This window comes from Mirounga leonina, unplaced genomic scaffold (genome assembly GCF_011800145.1).
Source record: "Mirounga leonina isolate KUSES-001 unplaced genomic scaffold, KU_Mleo_1.0 Mir_173, whole genome shotgun sequence".
Lineage (NCBI taxonomy): Eukaryota > Metazoa > Chordata > Mammalia > Carnivora > Phocidae > Mirounga > Mirounga leonina.
In genome coordinates this window covers 78767787-78786340 of record NW_023270447.1, presented here as the reverse complement: position 1 = coordinate 78786340, position 18554 = coordinate 78767787, and the positions used below count along the sequence as shown (strand labels likewise).

At 52.1% G+C, this 18554-nt stretch overlaps 1 protein-coding gene across 4 annotated transcripts in view; it reads right to left on the bottom strand.

Moving 5' to 3' along the window:
- Positions 1-18554, bottom strand: part of ECE1 (endothelin converting enzyme 1) — a 113679-nt gene that overhangs the window by 5543 nt on the left and 89582 nt on the right. For all 4 annotated transcript variants that reach the window (XM_035019588.1, XM_035019591.1, XM_035019590.1 and 1 more), the window contains 9 exons: positions 16081-16223; positions 14727-14841; positions 10218-10328; positions 8720-8818; positions 8159-8236; positions 6520-6623; positions 2075-2185; positions 1298-1365; positions 307-497 (listed from right to left, as the gene is read on the bottom strand). In XM_035019588.1, the coding sequence (XP_034875479.1) occupies positions 307-497; positions 1298-1365; positions 2075-2185; positions 6520-6623; positions 8159-8236; positions 8720-8818; positions 10218-10328; positions 14727-14841; positions 16081-16223 (1020 nt within the window). The remainder of the gene's footprint in view (positions 1-306; positions 498-1297; positions 1366-2074; positions 2186-6519; positions 6624-8158; positions 8237-8719; positions 8819-10217; positions 10329-14726; positions 14842-16080; positions 16224-18554) is intronic.

The window sequence follows — 18554 nt, the reverse complement described above, 5'->3', positions numbered from 1 at the left end:
AATGATGCCTATCCCTGCCAAGGTAGGAACCCGCAGGTCATCAGGTGCTCCAGCCTAAGCCCCATCCTCTGTCTGTCAGTTGGGCGGACTCTTCTGGAAAGCCCTCTGCACGCCACGCTCTGTGCGAGGACTTCCGCAGACCTCTCCGTCGGTCCCCGCTACCCCCCGCCCCGTTCCGCAGATGAGCAAACAGAAGGTCACGCAGCGGCTGCAGCTGGTCCCAGCTTGTCCGTAAAGACCCTTTCCTGAGGAGGCCCCTGCACAGACCCAGACCCGGGCCGGGGCGTGTGGGGAATGAGCTCTTACCCGATAGGCCGCCTTGAGCCCCCCGTTGTCGGCGATGTTCTCCCCCAGCGTGTGCCGGCCGTTCACGGGCTCCCCATTCACACTGTAGTTGCCATATTGCTCCACCATGCACTCTGTCTGCTGCTTGAAAGCCTCCACGGACGAGTTCTTCCACCAGGGCCGAAGGTTCCCGTCCTTGTCATACTCTCGTCCTGTGGGTTCCCAGGGAAGCGTCAGGTCAAGGGGGAGGAGGGGGGAGGAGGCAGGGCTCACTGCACTGCTCCGCCCATCTCTCCTCCCCCATCTCTCCTCCCGGTGAGAAGTGGCCCACCCATCCTCCCTCTGGACCCACCCGCCCATCCCCCTCCCCCCCAGGGTCTACCCAGCAGCACTGGGGAGACGATGCTGGCCTGGGTGCCAGAGGAGCTGGGAGAATGAGCCAGGCAGTTGGGGGGTAGGTGGGGGAGAGGATGGAGGAATGTGATGTGGGTAAAGGGTCAGCACATTCACGGTTCGGTGTTGCTGGATTCATTGTCAAGGCTGACTGAGGGCCTCGGACCCCGGTCCCACCTCCTCCTTCCTGGCCTTGGGGTCCCCAAGGCAGGAGGGAATGAAGATTCTTGATGTTTTGGTGAGGAGGCGAATGACTTCAACTCCTTTGATGGCAGGTGGCCCAGAGAAGTCTCTGGAGTGCTGGAGAAATGTGAGCTCCCTGCTGACTACTAACACCCACTCCTGAGTACGGGACACCTTCCAGGAACCCCCTGTGTCTGACACAGTCCCCAGAATCACCACACGAGGCTGCAATCATCATGCCCATTTTACAGACAAGGATGAGGAGGCGTGGAGAAAGGACAGGACTCGTTCAAGTTCATTCAAGGGGCAGGGGCAGGGCCAGGATTGAACCCAAACCCATCTGTCTGCAGACCTTTGGAAGTGACAAGAGCAAAGCAGAGGCAGTGGGGCCAGGAGCCAATGTGCCCCGTCTGAAGGGGACCCCAGGAAGCCGTACCTTGATCATCAAAAGCATGAGTCAGCTCGTGGCCCACGACAACACCAATGCCACCGAAGTTTAAGGCCCTGGAGAGGGGGACACAAAGGTGAGGGTGACGCCCCCAAGGGGACATCACTTCCTGGGTCTAGAGACAAAGCAGGGTCCCGCAGGCTCTGTGGGGATGTGGCCAACAGCCTGAGCCTCCAGCAAACCCCTAAGGGTAGTCAGAGGCTGGGCAAATGGGCTGTGGTCCGCCTGTAGCCCCTGAAGGCCAAGCACTGTGCTAGATGCTTCAACTGCACTGTCCTCTTTGGTCACCTCAGAAGAGTTTAGTATGAGTGATTGACTGTTTGGATAAGCAAAGCAAGACTGGGAACGGTTCCATCACTTTACCCAAGGGCCCCACAGTCAGCAAAGAGCAGACCTGGGATTCAAACCCAGGGCCTTTCTCAGACCGTGCTCTCACACTTTCCACCCCCACACCCCAGCTGTGACTGCTCTAAAACACCACTAGGGGGGCTTTCCCCTAGAGAGGGCACCTGACTTCATGACATGCCCCCAAGCTCCCACTGTGCAGGGGCTTCTGGACCCCGGAGACCCCTGGAGGGAAGCACAGGGAGTGAGGATGCTGTTCTCGCTGCAATTTCTGAGAGCCCCAAGCTCTCTGGGCCAGTGCGACAAAAAGCCCTCAGGGAGACTGGCTGGCTCGTGGTCAGCTGCGGGCCCCAGGGCCGGGCTGAGTGTCCACGGAGGGCTGGGGGAAGGAGATGGGGTCGAGCAACTCAAGCATCCTACTTGGGCGAGGAGCGGGTGTAGAACGGCGCCTGTAGGATCCCAGCAGGAAACACAATCTCATTCTTGGTGGGCGAGTAGTAGGCATTCACCATGGGTGGGGTCATGCTCCACCTGCATGCAAACACATGAGAAAGCTCAGGCCCAGCTGGTGGGGAGGCAAGGGGGGTTAGCCCATCTAGCAGGTGCCAAGGGCCTGAACCCCAGCCCCAAGGGCACACAAAGACAAGGACATCTTTAGCAGCAGTGTTTTTGAGGGTGATAACCAGAAAACATCCACGTGTCTTCAAAGAAAGGGATCAGTTAAATCCGATGTCACACCACACAGTGGAACCAGTCAGGTGCTTATGAAGAACCAGAAAGGTCACTGCTGCCGATCGGTTCTCAAAGTATGGACTGTGGACACCTGGAGGGGTCTCAAGTCCCTTTCAGGGGGTCTGCGAGGCCAAAACTATCTTCCATAATAATACTAAGACATGATTTGTCTTTTCCACCGTGGTGACGTTTGCCCTGACGGTGGAAAAGCAATGGTGGGTGGAGCTGCCAGAGCCCATGAGTGAATCAAGGTAGGGGCCCGGGTTGTTCTAGCGGTCCCCGCCTTCCTCACCAGGAAAAACAAACCCATCTCCCTGAGGCACATCGCTGAGGAAGTAGCACGAGTTCTTCATGTTTTTTTGTTTTATTTATTTAAGTCATCTCCACACCCAACGTGGGGCTCGAACTCATGATCCCGAGATCAAGAGTCGCGTGCTCTACTGATTGAGCCAGCCAGCGCCCCACGATTACCTAATGTCATTAAATCTAGACCCTTGAGTAGGAGTGTCTTGATATTCGGTGTGACCAGATGGGAAGTCCACACGAGCACTTGTGCTTTTCTCATGGGACCCTGTTTGTACTTGTGAGGATGACTGGCCAACTGGCATTTCAGACTTGGCAGACATCTGGTATCTGGTAGACATCTTGAAAATGAAGTGAGTTTATCACCTCAAGGAAAACAACTGACATCATCTGTTGCCAGTGATAAAAATTCAAGGTTTAAAAAAACTTTGGGGGCGGCTGGCTGGCTCGGATGGTAGAGCATGCGAGTCTTGATCTCTGGCTTGTGAGTTCAAGCCCACACTGGGCATAGAGCTTACTTAAAAAAATAAGAATAAAAAAAATTTTTAAAGAAATTAAAAAATTACGGGCGCCTGGGTGACTCAGTCAGTTAAGCGTCTGACTTTGGCTCAGGTCATGATCTCAGTGTCCTGGGATCGAGCCCCGGCTTTGGGCTCCCCGCTCATCAGGGAATCTGCTTCTCCCTCTCCGTCTGTCTCTGCCCCTCCCCTTGCTCTGTCTTTCTCAAATATATAAGTAAAATCTTTAAAATCTTTAAAAATATTTTAAAAATTAAAAAAACTTTGAGGTTTCAAGGAAAATTAATTAATTAGTAAATTAATCAGTAAAATTAATTACAAGAACTTGTATCAGTCACCATAAACTTGATAGCTTCCAAACACTGAAAGACTTTTTATTTAAATTCAATTAGCCAACGTATAGTACATCATTAGTTTCAGATGTAGAGTTCAATAATTTATCAGTTGCTAAAGAGTTCTCTCAGGAGGTCAACAGTGATATGAACAAAGGTGGATTTTTTTGGATATGGTATAATGAAAATGTCACTATTTAGAGGTATATAAAAGTCAGCAAGCCTTGTTCCAAATGACCAACGCATGATGTTACAAATCATGGCTGGATAAAAGATCCATTCAAAGTGCAAGACAGACTGACAGACTTTAGTGTAACAGTGCAGGAAAAGTTCATGGCTATGGGTTCAGGTTCCACAGTGCAACTAACCTTTAAGAAATTACGACTTGCTGAGTTTTGGTGCAGTTATCAATGAAGGATGTGCACAAATAGAGAAAAGGTTACTAAAGCATTCCTCCCTTTTCCAACTTCATATCTGCATGAGACTAGGTTTTCATTTGGGGGCAGAGGGGCGGAGGGAAAGGGAGGGAATTTTTTTTTTTAAGACTTAATATTTTAGAGAGAGAGAGAGTGCGCGAATGCGTGCACGCATGCAGGGGGGAGCGGCAGAAGGAGAGGTAGAGAGAGAATCTCAAGCAGACTCCTGCTGAGCATGGAGCCCAACAGGGGGCTCAATCCCTCGACCCTGAGATCACGACAGGAGCTGAAATCAAGAGTTGGTTGCTTAACCAAGCTGAGCCACCCAGGCGTCCTGAGAGAGAATCTTAAGCAGGTTCCACAACTAGTGCAGAGCCTGATGAGGAGCTCGATCTCATAACCATAAGAACATGACCTGAACCGGAATCAAAAGTCAGATGCTTAACCGACTGAGCCACCCAGGAACCCCTAGATTTTCTTTATACATTTTGAAACAATATATTGCAATAAATTGAACATAGAAGCAAATATGAGAATCCAGCTGTCTTCTATTAAGCCAGATATTAAAGAAATATGCAAAAAGTAAAATAATACTTTTTTTCTCACTAAACTTTTTTTTTTTTTAAGATTTTATTTATTTATTTGACAGAGAGACACGGCGAGAGAGGGAACACAAGCAGGGGGAGTGGGAGAGGGACAGACTTCCTGCTGAGCAGGGAGCCCGATGCAGGGCTCCATCCCAGGACCCTGGGATCATGACCTGAGCCGAAGGCAGATGCTTAATGACTGAGCCACCCAGACGCCCCTAAAAAAGTTATTTTTCATAAAATTTACATTAAATTGATATAATCTCCATACACAAAGAGACTCTTTGGGGTCCAACAATTTTTCAAGAGTGTAGAAGGGGGTGCCTGGCTGGCTCAGCTGGAAGAGCATACGACTCACAGGGTTGTGAGTTCGAGCCCCACGTTGGATGCAGAGATTACCTAAATAAATAAAACTAAAAAAAAAAAAAAGAGTATAGAAGGGGCCCTAATGGTAGAAACATTTGCCCACTCAATAATTTTTCTGGTGTGGAGGGGAAGGCCAGTGATGGGTGGAGTGAGACAGAAAGGACATTTTCTCCAAGAGCTTATTAGACAGTCACTCTGTCTCTTCCAGGTGAGCCTTGAAGAGATGTGTTGTGGGGTACTGAAGCCATGGGAAGATAGAAATCGAAAACATCATATATATATTCAAATAATCATGGCTCCATACATTAATGGGCAGGAGGCAGAATTTATTTATTTTTTAAAAGATTTTTATTTATTTATTAGAGAGAGAGAGAAAGAGAGCATGAGCAGAGGGGAGGGGCAGAGGGTAAGAGAGAAGCCGATTCTCAGCTGGGTAGGGACCCTGACGCGGGCCTTCATCCCAGGACTCTGAGATGACCTGGGGCTCAATCCCAGGACCTAGATCATGACCTGAGCCAAAGGCAGATGCCTAACCCGATGGAGCTGCCCGGGCGCCCCCAGGAGGCAGAATTTAAATGAAAACTTTTAAGCTAAATTAAAAGACTTCAGATAAATTCGGAACCTTGTGGCAGTACCTGTACCATATTCTGGAGATAAAAAACCGCCTTCGGTGCATTTAGGGGAGAGGGTTCCTCTGTAGGAGACAGAAATCTTAAGAGGAAACAGAGATGTTCAAACTCTTATTGACCACGTGGGGGCGCCAGAAGCAAAGAGAATTCTTGCTTCCCCCTTTTGGTAAGATTTATTCTGCAAAATGTTTTAGGCGTGGGGGGAGCTTATTTTGAGAGGTAGAGCTGGGCTGACAACATATGAGTTTTCCGAGGAGACTGCTCAAAAAATGACAAATCAGGGCTCATTCCAGATTATTTTAAGAAGGTGTGAGGTCCAGGAAGAAGCTGTATTTTAAAAAAACTTCCCCCAGGGGGCGCCTTGGTGGCCTAGTGGGTTGAGCCTCCAACTCCTGGTTTTGGCTTGGGTCTGATCTCAGGGTGGTGGGATCGAGCCCCATCTCGGGCTCCGTGCTCAGTGCAGAGTCTGCTTGAGAGTCTCCCTCTCACTCCACTCGTTCTCTCTCTCAAATAAATAAATAAATCTTAAAAAACACCAAACAAACAAGAAACCCTCCCCAGAGGGTGCTGACGTGCAGCAAGGTTTGGGAACCACAGCTGTTGGGGGCCCATTTGGAATCTCCGCTAGCTGAGGGCCTCCTAGCGCTCACGCCTGACTGTCAACACGGCTCCTCCCGTCTTCTCTGCGAATAAGGAGGCAGACGTTCCCAGTGCTGAAGTGGGAGACGCCAGGCTGCTCTGCCCACCGGCGGGGCGCCGGGGGCACACAGAGCCAGGCCGGTCCCAGCTCCTGGCTGGGCACAGTTCCTCGGTCCCTGGTTTCTTCAACTGAAGAGTGGGAGAGCGACGGTGCCCACTCCTCAGATGGCGCTTGTGACCGTTATGTCTGGCATCTGCGTGCGTGTGAGAGAAGCACGCTCGGCCCAGAGCACCCCTGTGTTCTGGGCGCCAGTGCCCTCCCAGCAAGGCCCCGGGGACTCACTGGTCTCTGTTGGGAGCTTTCCTCAGCTGGTCGGCAGTGACCCTCCAGGAGAAGTTAAAAAACCTCATGGCGTTCTCAAAGTAGAGGTCCGGGACTGCGGTGTACTGGCCGAGAGGAAGCAGAGATTCGGGATGAGAGCGCGCCCGGGCTGGGAGGCCCCTCGGCTCCTCACACGCAGACCCCTTCTTCTAAAGCCGAGGAAGCTCAAACCCCACAAGGTTAAGGGACTGGTCCACAGGTCAGAGGCCGGAACGGAAGGCTCGGGACCGCAGGCTTGGGTTCTTGCCGTGGCCCTGACCTTGCTGGGGCCTGGCACCCTCTCCCGTTCAAGGACACACTGAGAGCTTCACAGGGCTGCTCGGCACACACCAGTGTCACAGGCCCTCGGCAGTGCCTGGGCCTTAGACAACAGATCTCTCCAGCGCTGTCCGACAGGACTTTCTGTGATGATGGATGCGTTCTCTGCCTGTTACCCAGTATGGCAGACGCCAGCCACACGTGGCTACTGAGCATTTCAAATGTGGCTGGTGTGACTGTTAAATTTAGATTTTAACTAATTAAACAGCAGTGGTCGGTAGCTACCACACTGGATACCACACGAATCAAGCTGGGGTCTAGCTCTGAAATGTCAGGGGACAGGCATCACCGCACGCCTTCCTCAGCACTCAGCCCAGCCTTTCGGCTCTTTTCAGGGGCATGGTTCTCCCTCAGATCCACTCCAGAGCTTTCTGGCTTCTCGTCAGAGCTCTGGTAAAATGCTGGGCCCTTGGGGACAGGACTCTGATCCTGTAGGCTGTGCCTGCGCTGTCCCCAGGAGTCTCCGGGTCTTGTGTCGTGACACCCCGGAGCATCTTAAATTATCCTCGAGGAAAAAGGCTGCGGGATGAGTCAGTCCTGTATTCTCGGAAGTAATTTTAATATTCTTAGGTTTTAAATAGAGCCATGATGAGGGGTTATTATAATTGCAAAAATGCCTGAATTTCACAAATTTCAATCACAAGAAGATATAAAACTATCTTTCAGGGCAGAAGCACAATCCGTTTATGGGGATGACCTGCCGAAAGTTCTAACCACCAGGAATATATCGAGTACCCTTGTTGCCTCAATGAAGCTTAAACGCGCATTTGGGATTCACGCCTCCTTTTTCCCATTAGCATTTGGAGGTCCAAATGAGGTCCAGGTTTCTCTGGGAAGGTGGGGGAAGACCCTGGGCAGAGGAGGCAATCTGGGGGGCCGGGAAGGAAGAGGTGGTATGAGGGGCTCCATTCCTCACTCTGCCTCCTGCTATTTTAGGGGCCTTCATTCTGTCTGTCCCTCCTAGGGTCTGCTCACCTCCATTATTTCCCCCCATTAAATGGTGCATGCAGCAGGGCACATGGCACCGTTTGGTCCTGACTGCTGGGCACTGACAGTGGCTCTGGGAGGGGAGCGGCCTCCAGCAGGCCCAGGAGAGGAGGGGCACAGAACAGCCCCCTCGCACCTGGTCCATCCCCACACCCCACACCGACGTACCTGGAGATGCCTTGACAGTCAAGGTACCTCTCGCATCCCACCCGGACCCAGCCTGCTTCTGCTCTTCCCCAGGTGGGGACCTCAGGGACATTCGGGAATGCAAGGGGGCAGGGTGGGAGCCACTCACGTCATTGAACACTTTGTCGAGCTCCTTGGGGTCCATGATAAAGTTGGGGTAGCCTATCATGTTGTAGATTGCGTCTGCCTGGACAGGAAAGACACAGAGGAAACTGAGTGCCCAGCGGGCCTGGCTGGGCTCAGGCTCTGGGCCAAAAGGAAATGGGCAGGTCCTCCCCCTCGGGGCTTCTGCATCTCTTCCTGGAAAGATCCCCTTCTTGCCTGACTTCTACTTGCCCTTTGGGTCTCTGTTTCCCTCCTGAGGGAAGCCTTTGCTGGCCGCCACCCGCTGGACTATATCAGATCCTTCTTTCTCCGTTAGACACGTCACAGCTCCCTGCATTTTTCCCTCACACTCAACATGGCGTATTTTTATATTGTCATTAATGCAATCGTGTGTTCAAGGCTGTCCCTCCACCCTGCTGGAATATTCACCCCCCAAGGCAGGACAGCATCCCTGCTGTGCTCACCAGATGTGACTGGTCTCGCTTCAGGCACCCCCTCCATCTGTGCGTGCGGCCCTCTAGGTGGGAAGCCTCAGCCACCCCTTCCGGCACTGGGCCAGCCTCACCTTTTCCTTGGCTGATCTCCGAGTGTCTTCATCCATCCACTTCAGGGTGCTCAGGCTTTCCTCAAACGCCTTCTTAATCTCTAGTATTATCTCGCTGGCCTGAGGAGACAGAAGCTTAACAGTGAGGTCTGGGCACTGGATGGGCACCCCATGCGGAAGGAGGCCAGAGTCTAAACTCAGGAATCGGCTCAAAGCTTCAGGCTCCTCAGGGCCCAGAACACTTAAGTCCTGCAAAACAAGACTGGACTTCCATAAACAGAGCATCAACACCACAGAAACTGAGGACAAGGAGTGCTGGAAAAGTCTCTCCTCTGCAGGACTTTTTCAGAGCCTTTATTGCATAACACGAACTTCGATCCTTTTGGAGAGTGTAAAATTCATAGCCTTTCTCAGACTTACTGGATCACAGGATCCCTTTTCGATGGAATGAGCTTTAAAATCTAGAGAACCTGAGTTCTGACAAGCAGTTTCAGGCAGGAGATGAACAGCTGTTCTTGAGGTCAATAACGTCAGAGGCAGACTCAGAGCCCAAAGATTCTAGAGCAGAGGAAGGAGGTCACATAGCAGAAAGAGTAGAAGTGCTGATGGCCAACAGAACTAGACAAAGATTCTGTATCAGTCACTCACAGGAGAGTCGCGTAAGGAAAGTGAGTCTTTGTTTGCTAACGTTTGACTGCAGATAATACCTACATAATTAAAATTAGTAATAAAAACTGTAACAAAAATATAATAGCTACCATTTGCCGAGCTCTTGTTTTCTGCCAGGTGTTCTCTGTGTGTAGCATTTCTTTTCTTTTCAAAGATTTTATTTATTTATTTGACAGAGAGAAAGAGAGCGAGCACAAGCAGGGGGAGCGGCAGGCAGAGGGAGAGGGAGAAGCAGACTCCCCGCCGAGCGGGGAGCCCGATGCAGGGCACAATGCCAGGACCCTGGGATCATGACCTGAGCCAAAGGCAGATGCTTAACCAACTGAGCCACCCAGGCCCAAGCACTCCATGTGTAGCATTTCATTTCCTGTCCTGCTACAGGATGGACAGCCCCGCTTCCAAGTCAACAGCAAAGGGAGAAAACTGTCCCAAATCACCCAACCAGGAGGTGATGGACCCAGGATCTGAACTGGGGCCTGGCTGTCTTCGTGCACCTGGCCATGATGTTCCTCTGCCTGTCCAGACACGGGGTTACCCCCTGGGCTAAGAAAGATGTCACCCGTTAGGGCAGAGCTGCTCTGCCAACAGGATGTCGCTGGGCCCTTCGTTTTCCTCGGGGGTGGAGGAGGAGATGGCAGGAGTGGCCTTGCAACCTTAGTGATAATGTGGCTTAAGTGCCCAGCACTCAGTGATAATAGCTCACAGCAGTCAGGGCTTTAGAAAACAGGACCTTTGGGCGAAGGCTGGAGCCCTGGCCTGGAGTAGGAAAGGTCCAGAGCAGCCTGGAGCGTGGGCAGCCAAGTTCACGAGGGGCTAATGCAGGTGCGCCGTCACAAGGGGAGGTACTCACTATGCTCTTGCTGTCCTCGGCAAAGGTCGCTTTGACAAACATGGGGCCCAGGGCAAAGCCCAAGTTGTTCTCTGTGTCGCTCACGCAGAACTTCCACCGAGGAAGACAGGTCTGGGAACACAAGGGAGAAGGGTTACTGGGCCCCGTCCTTCTTCCCAACCCCTGTCCATCTGGGAGGAAGCAGCCAACAGCTGGGGCCCGTGCTTCCTTCCAGAACCTCAGGGAGACTTTTCTGATGCAGTGGGGAAGTTATTTTAGGCACTGGACCAAGAGGCCACAGAATATTGCTCATCGCCGCCATCTACTATTTCCTGAATGCCAGCCTCTATGCACAGCACTTCACGAATGGTGTCTCACCGGGCCATCAGAATGATCCTGGAAGGCAGGGCCGTGGGCCTTGCCAGATGAGGACACAGACAGACACTCAGCAAGGGGAAGTCACCGGTCCAGGGCCCCCCGGCGAGCGGGGGGTGTGGCAGTGATGAGACTCTGACATGCCTGACTGCACACCCCACGCCCCCACCCTACCCTACCCTACTTCCTGGGGGAGGCGGCGGATGCTGGTGTCAAAGACTTGAGAAGTTACCTTGTCTACCCTCGGGCAACAGGAAACCCATCCCAGAAGGCCAGGACCCAAGCCCCATTGAAAGCGTCCCAGAGGAAGGGGCTGAGATGTCGTGGTCACCCGTGGTCTCGCCCACCAGCCCGCCCGACACCTCTGCGGAGCTGGAAGCGGGCACCCTGTGGGCTGCAGCCTCATGGAGCGGGGCTCCGGGAAGCGCACCCACGCGGGTTCCTGCCCACCCCCCCGGCTCCCCTGCCCTCCGTGACCACCAGGGGTGGCCCTGCTCCCGGAAATCCCTAAATCCCTGGAAATCCCTAAATCCCTCGTGGGGCCTCCTGACCCCGAAGAACAGGTGGTAAAAACCACCAGGCTCAGGGCGGCCTGCTTCAGAACAGTTTTCCAACTGAAAACAACCAAATGCCCACCAACAGGCGGCTGGATAAACAAAATGTGGTATTTTTATACAATAGCACACTACTTGGCAACAAGAAGGCGTGAATTACTGATACACACAACGTGGTTGAATTTCACAGCCATTAGCTGAGAAGCCAGACGCACAAGAGCACACGGCGCACAATCCCGCCCCCGCCCAGCCACACCCACCCGGGGACCTTCTGCTCCTCGGACGCTGGATGAACGCGTGACAGGAGTGTCTCTATCTGGAGTGGGCTGTCAGTTTTGTGGGTGATCTCCTTTGTCCAGGGGAACACATTTCCTTTGTCCACTGAACTGGGTACTTAATGTATACTGCACATTTTACAGTATGTAAATTACACCTCAGCTAAAGAAATTTCTTCCATGAAAGAAGGGAGGGAAATAAAGGGCATCTCAGCCTTCCCTAAGTTTAGCAGCCCAATTCTTTTAAGCTCTCCCACCCATGTGTCCGTTTAGACGCCCTCCCCTCCCCACAACCTGCCCACATCTGGCTGAGGCTGTCCACGCAGGAGGTCAGGACCGGGGGACCTTGAACTCACGGGCTCCGTGGGTGTCCCAGGCCCTGATGGCTGAGTCAGGAGCCGAGTCTCACTGCCTTCTCAGGAGAGCTTTTGCATAAGCCCACTCACTCACTCATTCATTCATTCGTTTGTTCGTTCATTCATTCACATGTCCAGTGCCTTCTGGAGAGTTGCTCTGCACCTGGATTATGCTAGGTGTTTGGAACCTAGAGACAAATTGGCCATGGGCCTTGCCCTTGAGGGGCTCAGTGGAAACACTGAGAACACCCAGTGGGAGAGACAGACACATAATAACAGCAATGGTAGCAGTGACAGTAGTTCGTGCTTGCTGAGTGTTTACCGGGTGCGGGCCCTAACCCATATAATCCTCCTAATAACCCCATAAAGCAGGTACCCCCTGTGCTCCTGTTTGCAGATAAAGAACATAGCTTGGAGTGCTTTAGCCTTTGGGACAGACTTTTGGGGATCCCTTCGTGTAATCCCAGACAACCCCCGGTCAGCAGGCTAGGGATTAGTTACTCCTTTTTACACTTGGGAAGACTGAGCCCTCTGCTCCAATGAAGTGATTTGCCTAAGGTTGTGTGGTTAGAAGAATCATTTCAAACACAGATCTTCTGACCCAAAGTTCTGTGCTGTTTCCTTAAACCATGCACGGGGCACATAGGGACTCAGGCCCATAGCCCCCCACCTCTAGGGTCTCCTAATTGCCCTTGCTTCTGCCAAGGCCTCCCTGCCAACTCCCACGGCCTCCCACTGGTTAGAGCAGCACCCCTGCACTCTGATCTTGGCCCAGGGAAGCTCGCTCGCTCGCCCTATCTATCTATCTATCTATCTATCTATCTATCTATCTATCTATCTATCATAGGAAAATATATGTAAGATTTACCATTCTAACTCTTTGAAGTGTATAGGTCAGTGGTGGTAGGCATATTCACACTGCTGTGCAACCAATCTCTAGAACTTTTCATCTTGCAAGTGTGAACCTCCATACCTACTAAACAACTCCCCATGCCTGCCTCCCTGCCCCCACCCCCCACCCCCTGCAACCACCAGGAAGCTCAATGTTAACTTCTCGATCCTACAGAGCAGAGGCTGAGTGGGGGAGGGCTCCTGTGGGGGCTGTGGAACCAGACGTGCTGGGAGTGAAACCACACTCCCCACTTAAGAGCTGTGTGAATTTGAACACGGCCCTTCCCTTCACAGAGCCTCGGTTTCTTCATCTATAAAATGGGCTGATGATAATAGTCCCTAACATAGAGCTGTTATGGAAACTTGCTGACATAATGCCTATAAAAGGCAAACATCTAATAATAATACCTTTTATTATCATCATCATCATTAGTGAGTGGCTGAAAGTGCCGAGTAGTCCTGGTCATCCAGAGCTGGGTTTGAATTTGAGCTTGGCTGCCTCCTTGCTAGGTGACCTGGGAAGCCCTTCGCTGCCCGGAGCCTGTTTGCCCGTCTGCACCCGGGTGGGTAAGCAAAGAGGCAGGTGCACACTCCACACACAGCAGTGTCTCTGTAACTACCATCCCGGGTCCTGCTCACACTCTTCCCGTACAAAGTCCCCTGGGAGGCCATGTGCTCCAGAGGACAGAGTCCATGCCTTGTCATGTCTGTGACCCAGGGCTCACCTGGGCCCGGCCCACGGTGGGTGCAGGGGGAGCAGGAAGGCAGGCGGCTCTCGTGGCTGAGGCCCCGTGGTGCCCTCAGAAGCCGCGCTTATTCCCAGCCACATTCTCCCTCAGTCCCCTTCCTGCCACAGGTGGGTGTACATGGGGATGGGACAGAAAAGGGAAACTCTTCGCAGGATGGACCCCGGGACCGGAGGCAGGAGCCCACATCTTATCATTCTCTGCCAGTCTTTATCTGGCTCTGTCCCCGCCACTGGCTCTGGGAAGGGCCACAGGGGCAGGGGCAGGCTAGGGCCAGCTCTGCCTGTCCCCTGGGGTCTGGCTAGCTGCCATTCCGGGTGGGGCAGGGTGCACTGGGCGGGCTTAGCACCCCTGCCTCCACTGCTCTCCTGCTGGGGCACCCCACTGGGGCCCTGACTTGGTGTGCCCCATCAGCACATCTGAGGACCTCTTGCAGGGGTGTGGACCCTTGGGGCACAGACCCCACCTCACTTGTCTCCGTGTTCCCACATGGGACTCCTGTCCTGTCTGTTGGCTGCACAAATGAGAGGGGACAGTCACCTTCTTGGAGAAAGAGTGAAGTGGCCCGGGAGCTTCCTATCTGGGGTGGGGTCCTGAGGGAGGGAGTGAGGGTCCTGGAGCCCTGGGACTTCTGGAAGAATGGACTGCCAGGGGTCATGGTGGGGACATCTGAAGGACAGTGGAGACCACCTGGTCAGCCTAAGAGGGTAACAGCCGGGAGCATCTGTGCAGTCTTACCATGAACCAGGGGCTACACCAAGGGTTTTGTGTTTATGGGGAAGGAGCAGTATGACTGGGGGTCCCCTGTATAAAACAGGGGTGATGATCACATCCAGCTCACAGGGATATGAAGATCACATGAGTTAGAGGAAAGTGTTTATTATCAACATCATTGAAAAGGGGTTGGAAGAGAGAGAACAGAAGGCACCTTTTGCTGTAAAGAAGCTAAATCTCTAAGATTCCTCTTTTTTTTAAAATTTAAGTAACCTCTACACCCAACTTGGGGTTCAAACTCATGACCCCGAGATGCATGCTCTTCCAACTGAGCCAGCCAGGTGCCCCTCTAAGACTCCTCTTTACCCAGTAAGACCCAGCATAATCATTTCCTTCTGGAAGCTTCTGTCCACCTCCAACTAGCTTAGATCTAGCCCTTGTGCCCAAGGACATCCGAGTGGACCCCTTCAGAGGCCCTCTCCATTCTCTGCCTACCCTCTACCTCCCTCACAAGTTCCACGGCTCTGGGGGACACCGAGGTCGCAAGAGCCTCCAACCCAGGGCCTGGCACACAGTAGGTGCTCAGCAGGTGAAAGGGAATGCACTGGAACAGGCTCACCTTCTTGGTCCCATACATGACTTCCATGAACTTCTCGTCGGCATCCTGAAAGCGCTGATCAAGGAAGGAACTTGTCTTCCGTACCAGGTTCCAGATCATGTAGTTGTTTAGCAGGCTGGGGCAAGAGGAGATCAGACAGCTCAGAAGGGCCCAGAGAGGGGAAGCATCACAGCACTTCCCAGGCTGACCTTTAGGGGGCGCTCAAACCTGGCCTTTGGATCGCAGGCTCTTCCCCGCCCCGCCCCCGCCCCAGTTTGATGGGTTACTGCTCACTAAGCACATAGAATGTCAGCTCTTCAAGGCAGAGCCTGGGTCCTCTCTGAACACCCCTCAGTGCCTAGTGCAGTGACTTGTGTTTGGCACATAGCTGCCTCTTGTCTGGGAGCCGTGAGGCAGCATGGAGACTGGGGTGTGCTACTGGGCTGGAGCAGGGAGGAGCTCTGAGATGTCCCAGCCAGAAGGCCAGAGATGGGGGGGGGGGGCTCAGAACAGGAGGGGCAGGAAAGTGAGCTCACTGCCCCCTCCCCTCAGGACCCAGAGAATCATCCGTGCCTATTGCCACCTTTGCAAGGAAATCACCTTAGCACCAAGAGGTGCTCACAACAGTGAGCATCTAGCCTCGAACTGGAACCAACCTAAATGTGTGACAGTAGGGGTAGGAGTGAGTCCATAATCACACGTATACTTGATGGAAGGATGCAGAGCCACGCAGAATGAGGTCCACAGGGAGTGCGGGGTAACATGGGGAAAATGCTTTTGATGAAGGTCAAGGGAAAAGCAGATTACCCATGTGGTCACAAGGATGGGGACAAAAAGGACCCACGTATTAGAAAATTCACCTCCCTCTCTCTCTCTCTCACACATACACACACACATATACACTTTCTCTTCTTTACAAACACACACATACACACCCCATAGAATCAACAGTAGTGTCTGGGTAATACTAATTTTTTCCTATTTTGTCTGTAGTTTTCAAAAACCTCCACAACAAATCTTTAAAATTATTTAAAAAATCATAAATAGTACCTACAAATATCAGCGAACATCGAGCCCCATTCCGTGTCATTCCCTCACTCGGTTCTCACATCCTCACAGGGTAGGTGCTATTTCCATCCCCAGTTTATGACATGAGCCTGAACCCGAGAAAGGGCGAGAGACTTGCCCAAGGCTACAGAGCTGGTGGGTGGAGGGGCTGGGATCCGAACGGGCTGCCTCTCCCCAGAGCCCACTCCCCTGAGTCAGTCTGTCCCCCGCTGCCCCTGCCCGTCTGGCCCCAAGAAGAGCAGGGCGGTGTGGGACCCCAAGGGCTGGCTGCGAGAGGCAGGGTGCCAGGCCGCTGGCCATCCCTTACCATTTGTCCGTGTTGTTGATGAGGGTGGACACCTGCCCCAGGTACTCCTTGTCGTAGACAACAATGGGCTCGGACTCATTGATCTCCACGGGGTAGAAGATGGTGTTGAGAAAGGGCAGCCAGCTGATGGCAGGCGCCAAGGCCTGGAAGGGAAGAGACAGGGTGACTGCAGCTGAGCTGCCTCCAGGGTGCTCTTCCCTAGAATGCGCCATCATGCCTCCAAAGAGCTGGGCACCGACAGGGCACTGGGCACTGGGCAGATACCACACTCAGCCTGCCTGGCTTCCATCAGAGATGCTGGAGACAGAACTCTAAGGAGCCAAACACCAACTCCAACTTGCAATGGAGCTGGGACGGAACACAGGGGACACAGGGATGGCAGCAGTAGTTGCCCGTTCATCAAGCCCTCCTGTGCCAGACGCCATTGCAAAGGACTCCCACGTCTTCTCTGAGTTGGACCTCAGGACAGGCCTAGGTGGTAGGTACCATCATCCCCACTTTAGGGATGAAGAAACTGAGTCCAGACAGGCCTATAATGGAAAACTGTGGAGCATCTGGAGCCAAACTGCCTGGGTTCATATTCCAGCTCTCTTACTTATTCGCTGTGTAACCTTGAGTAAGTGGATGAACCTCTCTGTGCCTCGGGGTGACATCTGAAAAGTGGTTGCCTCATCGTAATAGAACTCACCTCGGAGGCTTGGTGTAAGGATTAAACGGGTTAATGTTGTCTGTTCTACTCAGCATGTCCTTCTGTAATACCAATTAGCTTCTATGTGATTTAGTCTATCTGACTGCTAAATTCAAGAACGACAGCGGTATAAAGTGTCAACGCTTTGGTCCACAGGTGATTTTTCTCAGGCATGGGATCTGAAAAAGCAAGCTCAGAAGGACAACCTTCAGCAAGAAAGGAAAAGCCCTCAGCTCAGCTGATGCACAGGAAGCTGGTCAATTCCATTTTTTAAAATAAGATTTTATTTATTTATTTATGGGGGGGAGGGGCAGAGAGAGGGAGGGAGAGCGAGAATCCTAAGCAGACTCAGCGCTGAGCTTATGAAGCCCAATGCAGGGCTCGATCTCCTGACCCTCAGATCATGACCTGAGCCAAAATCAAGAGTCGGATGCTTAACTGACTGAGCCACCCAGATGTCCCTGGTCAGCTCTATTTTAACATAATTTAAAATGAGCGCCTGCCAACGGAGCTCGCCCCCCCAAAGAGGCACTGGCGGGCTTGGGGTACCTTGCAGCTTGGAACAGCTAGCTTGCTCTCGGCCCACCTAATGGCGGCCCCACTGCCCAGGGCTCATTTGTCTGCAGAGTCTCTGTGTCCACAGCCAGACTTTCCCCTTCCCACCGGGCAGCCTCCACTCACACTGAGCTCTCTCTCCAGGTTCCAATTATTGCTTTGATTACAAACTTGCACAACTTTTGGGTTTAATTGTGATAAGACATACAAACATACAATGTACCCTCTTAACCATTTTTAAGTGCCCAGTCCAGTCCTTAAGTACGTTTACACTCTTGGGCAACCACCACCACCATCCATCTCCAGATTTCATCTTGCAAAATGGAAACTTACACCTATTAAACAATAATCTCTCCAGCTCCCTCCCCTGAGCCCCCAGGAAGCATTATTCTCCTTTTCGTCTCTGTGAATTGGACGGCTCTAGCTACCTCATATAAATGGAACCATACAGTGTTTGTCTTTTTGTGAGTGGCTTATTTCACTGAGCATCATGTCCTTAAAGTTGCCCAACTTTTGAATCTAATTGTGAGCGTTTATACAATTAACGAGAGCTTCATAAACTGCAGATGACCGGAACTCTAAGTCCTGTTTTTCCCATATGTCGTTATTTTTAGTAAATTTCTTGTCCTGTGATTCTCCAGAATGCAGTGTTTTCCGAACTACACACACTGTGTGATACAGCAAAAGTGCTTATCTGCATCAGTCACTTAAATGGTATCTGCTGCGTAACAACCACTCAATCCTCAATCGATATTAGCTATTGTCATGCTCAAGGTCTCCCAGCAGTGGGTCTGTGTTGAACGAGTCCAAATTCTGTTCTCTATTCCCTTGAGAAAGGGCAAAACGGAAGACAAAGGCAGTGAGAGACACATTAGACATGGCTTTCAGATGGTAAGATCGATCAATAATGTAAAATCAGGGCACCTGGGTGGCTCAGTCGGTTAAGCGACTGCCTTCGGCTCAGGTCATGATCCTGGAGTCCCTGGATCGAGTCCCGCATCGGGCTCCCTGCTCGGCGGGGAGTCTGCTTCTCCCTCTGACCCTCCCGACCCTCCCCCCTCTCATGTGCTCTCTCAGTCTCTCTCTCTCAAATAAATAAATAAAATCTTTAAAAAAAAAATGTAAAATCAAACCATAACATCAGATGAATCTATAACCTGCTGGTAAATCCCTATGATGTCCTCAGTGAGAGCAGTCATAAAACCCTCCACTTACCAGATACTGACTCCGC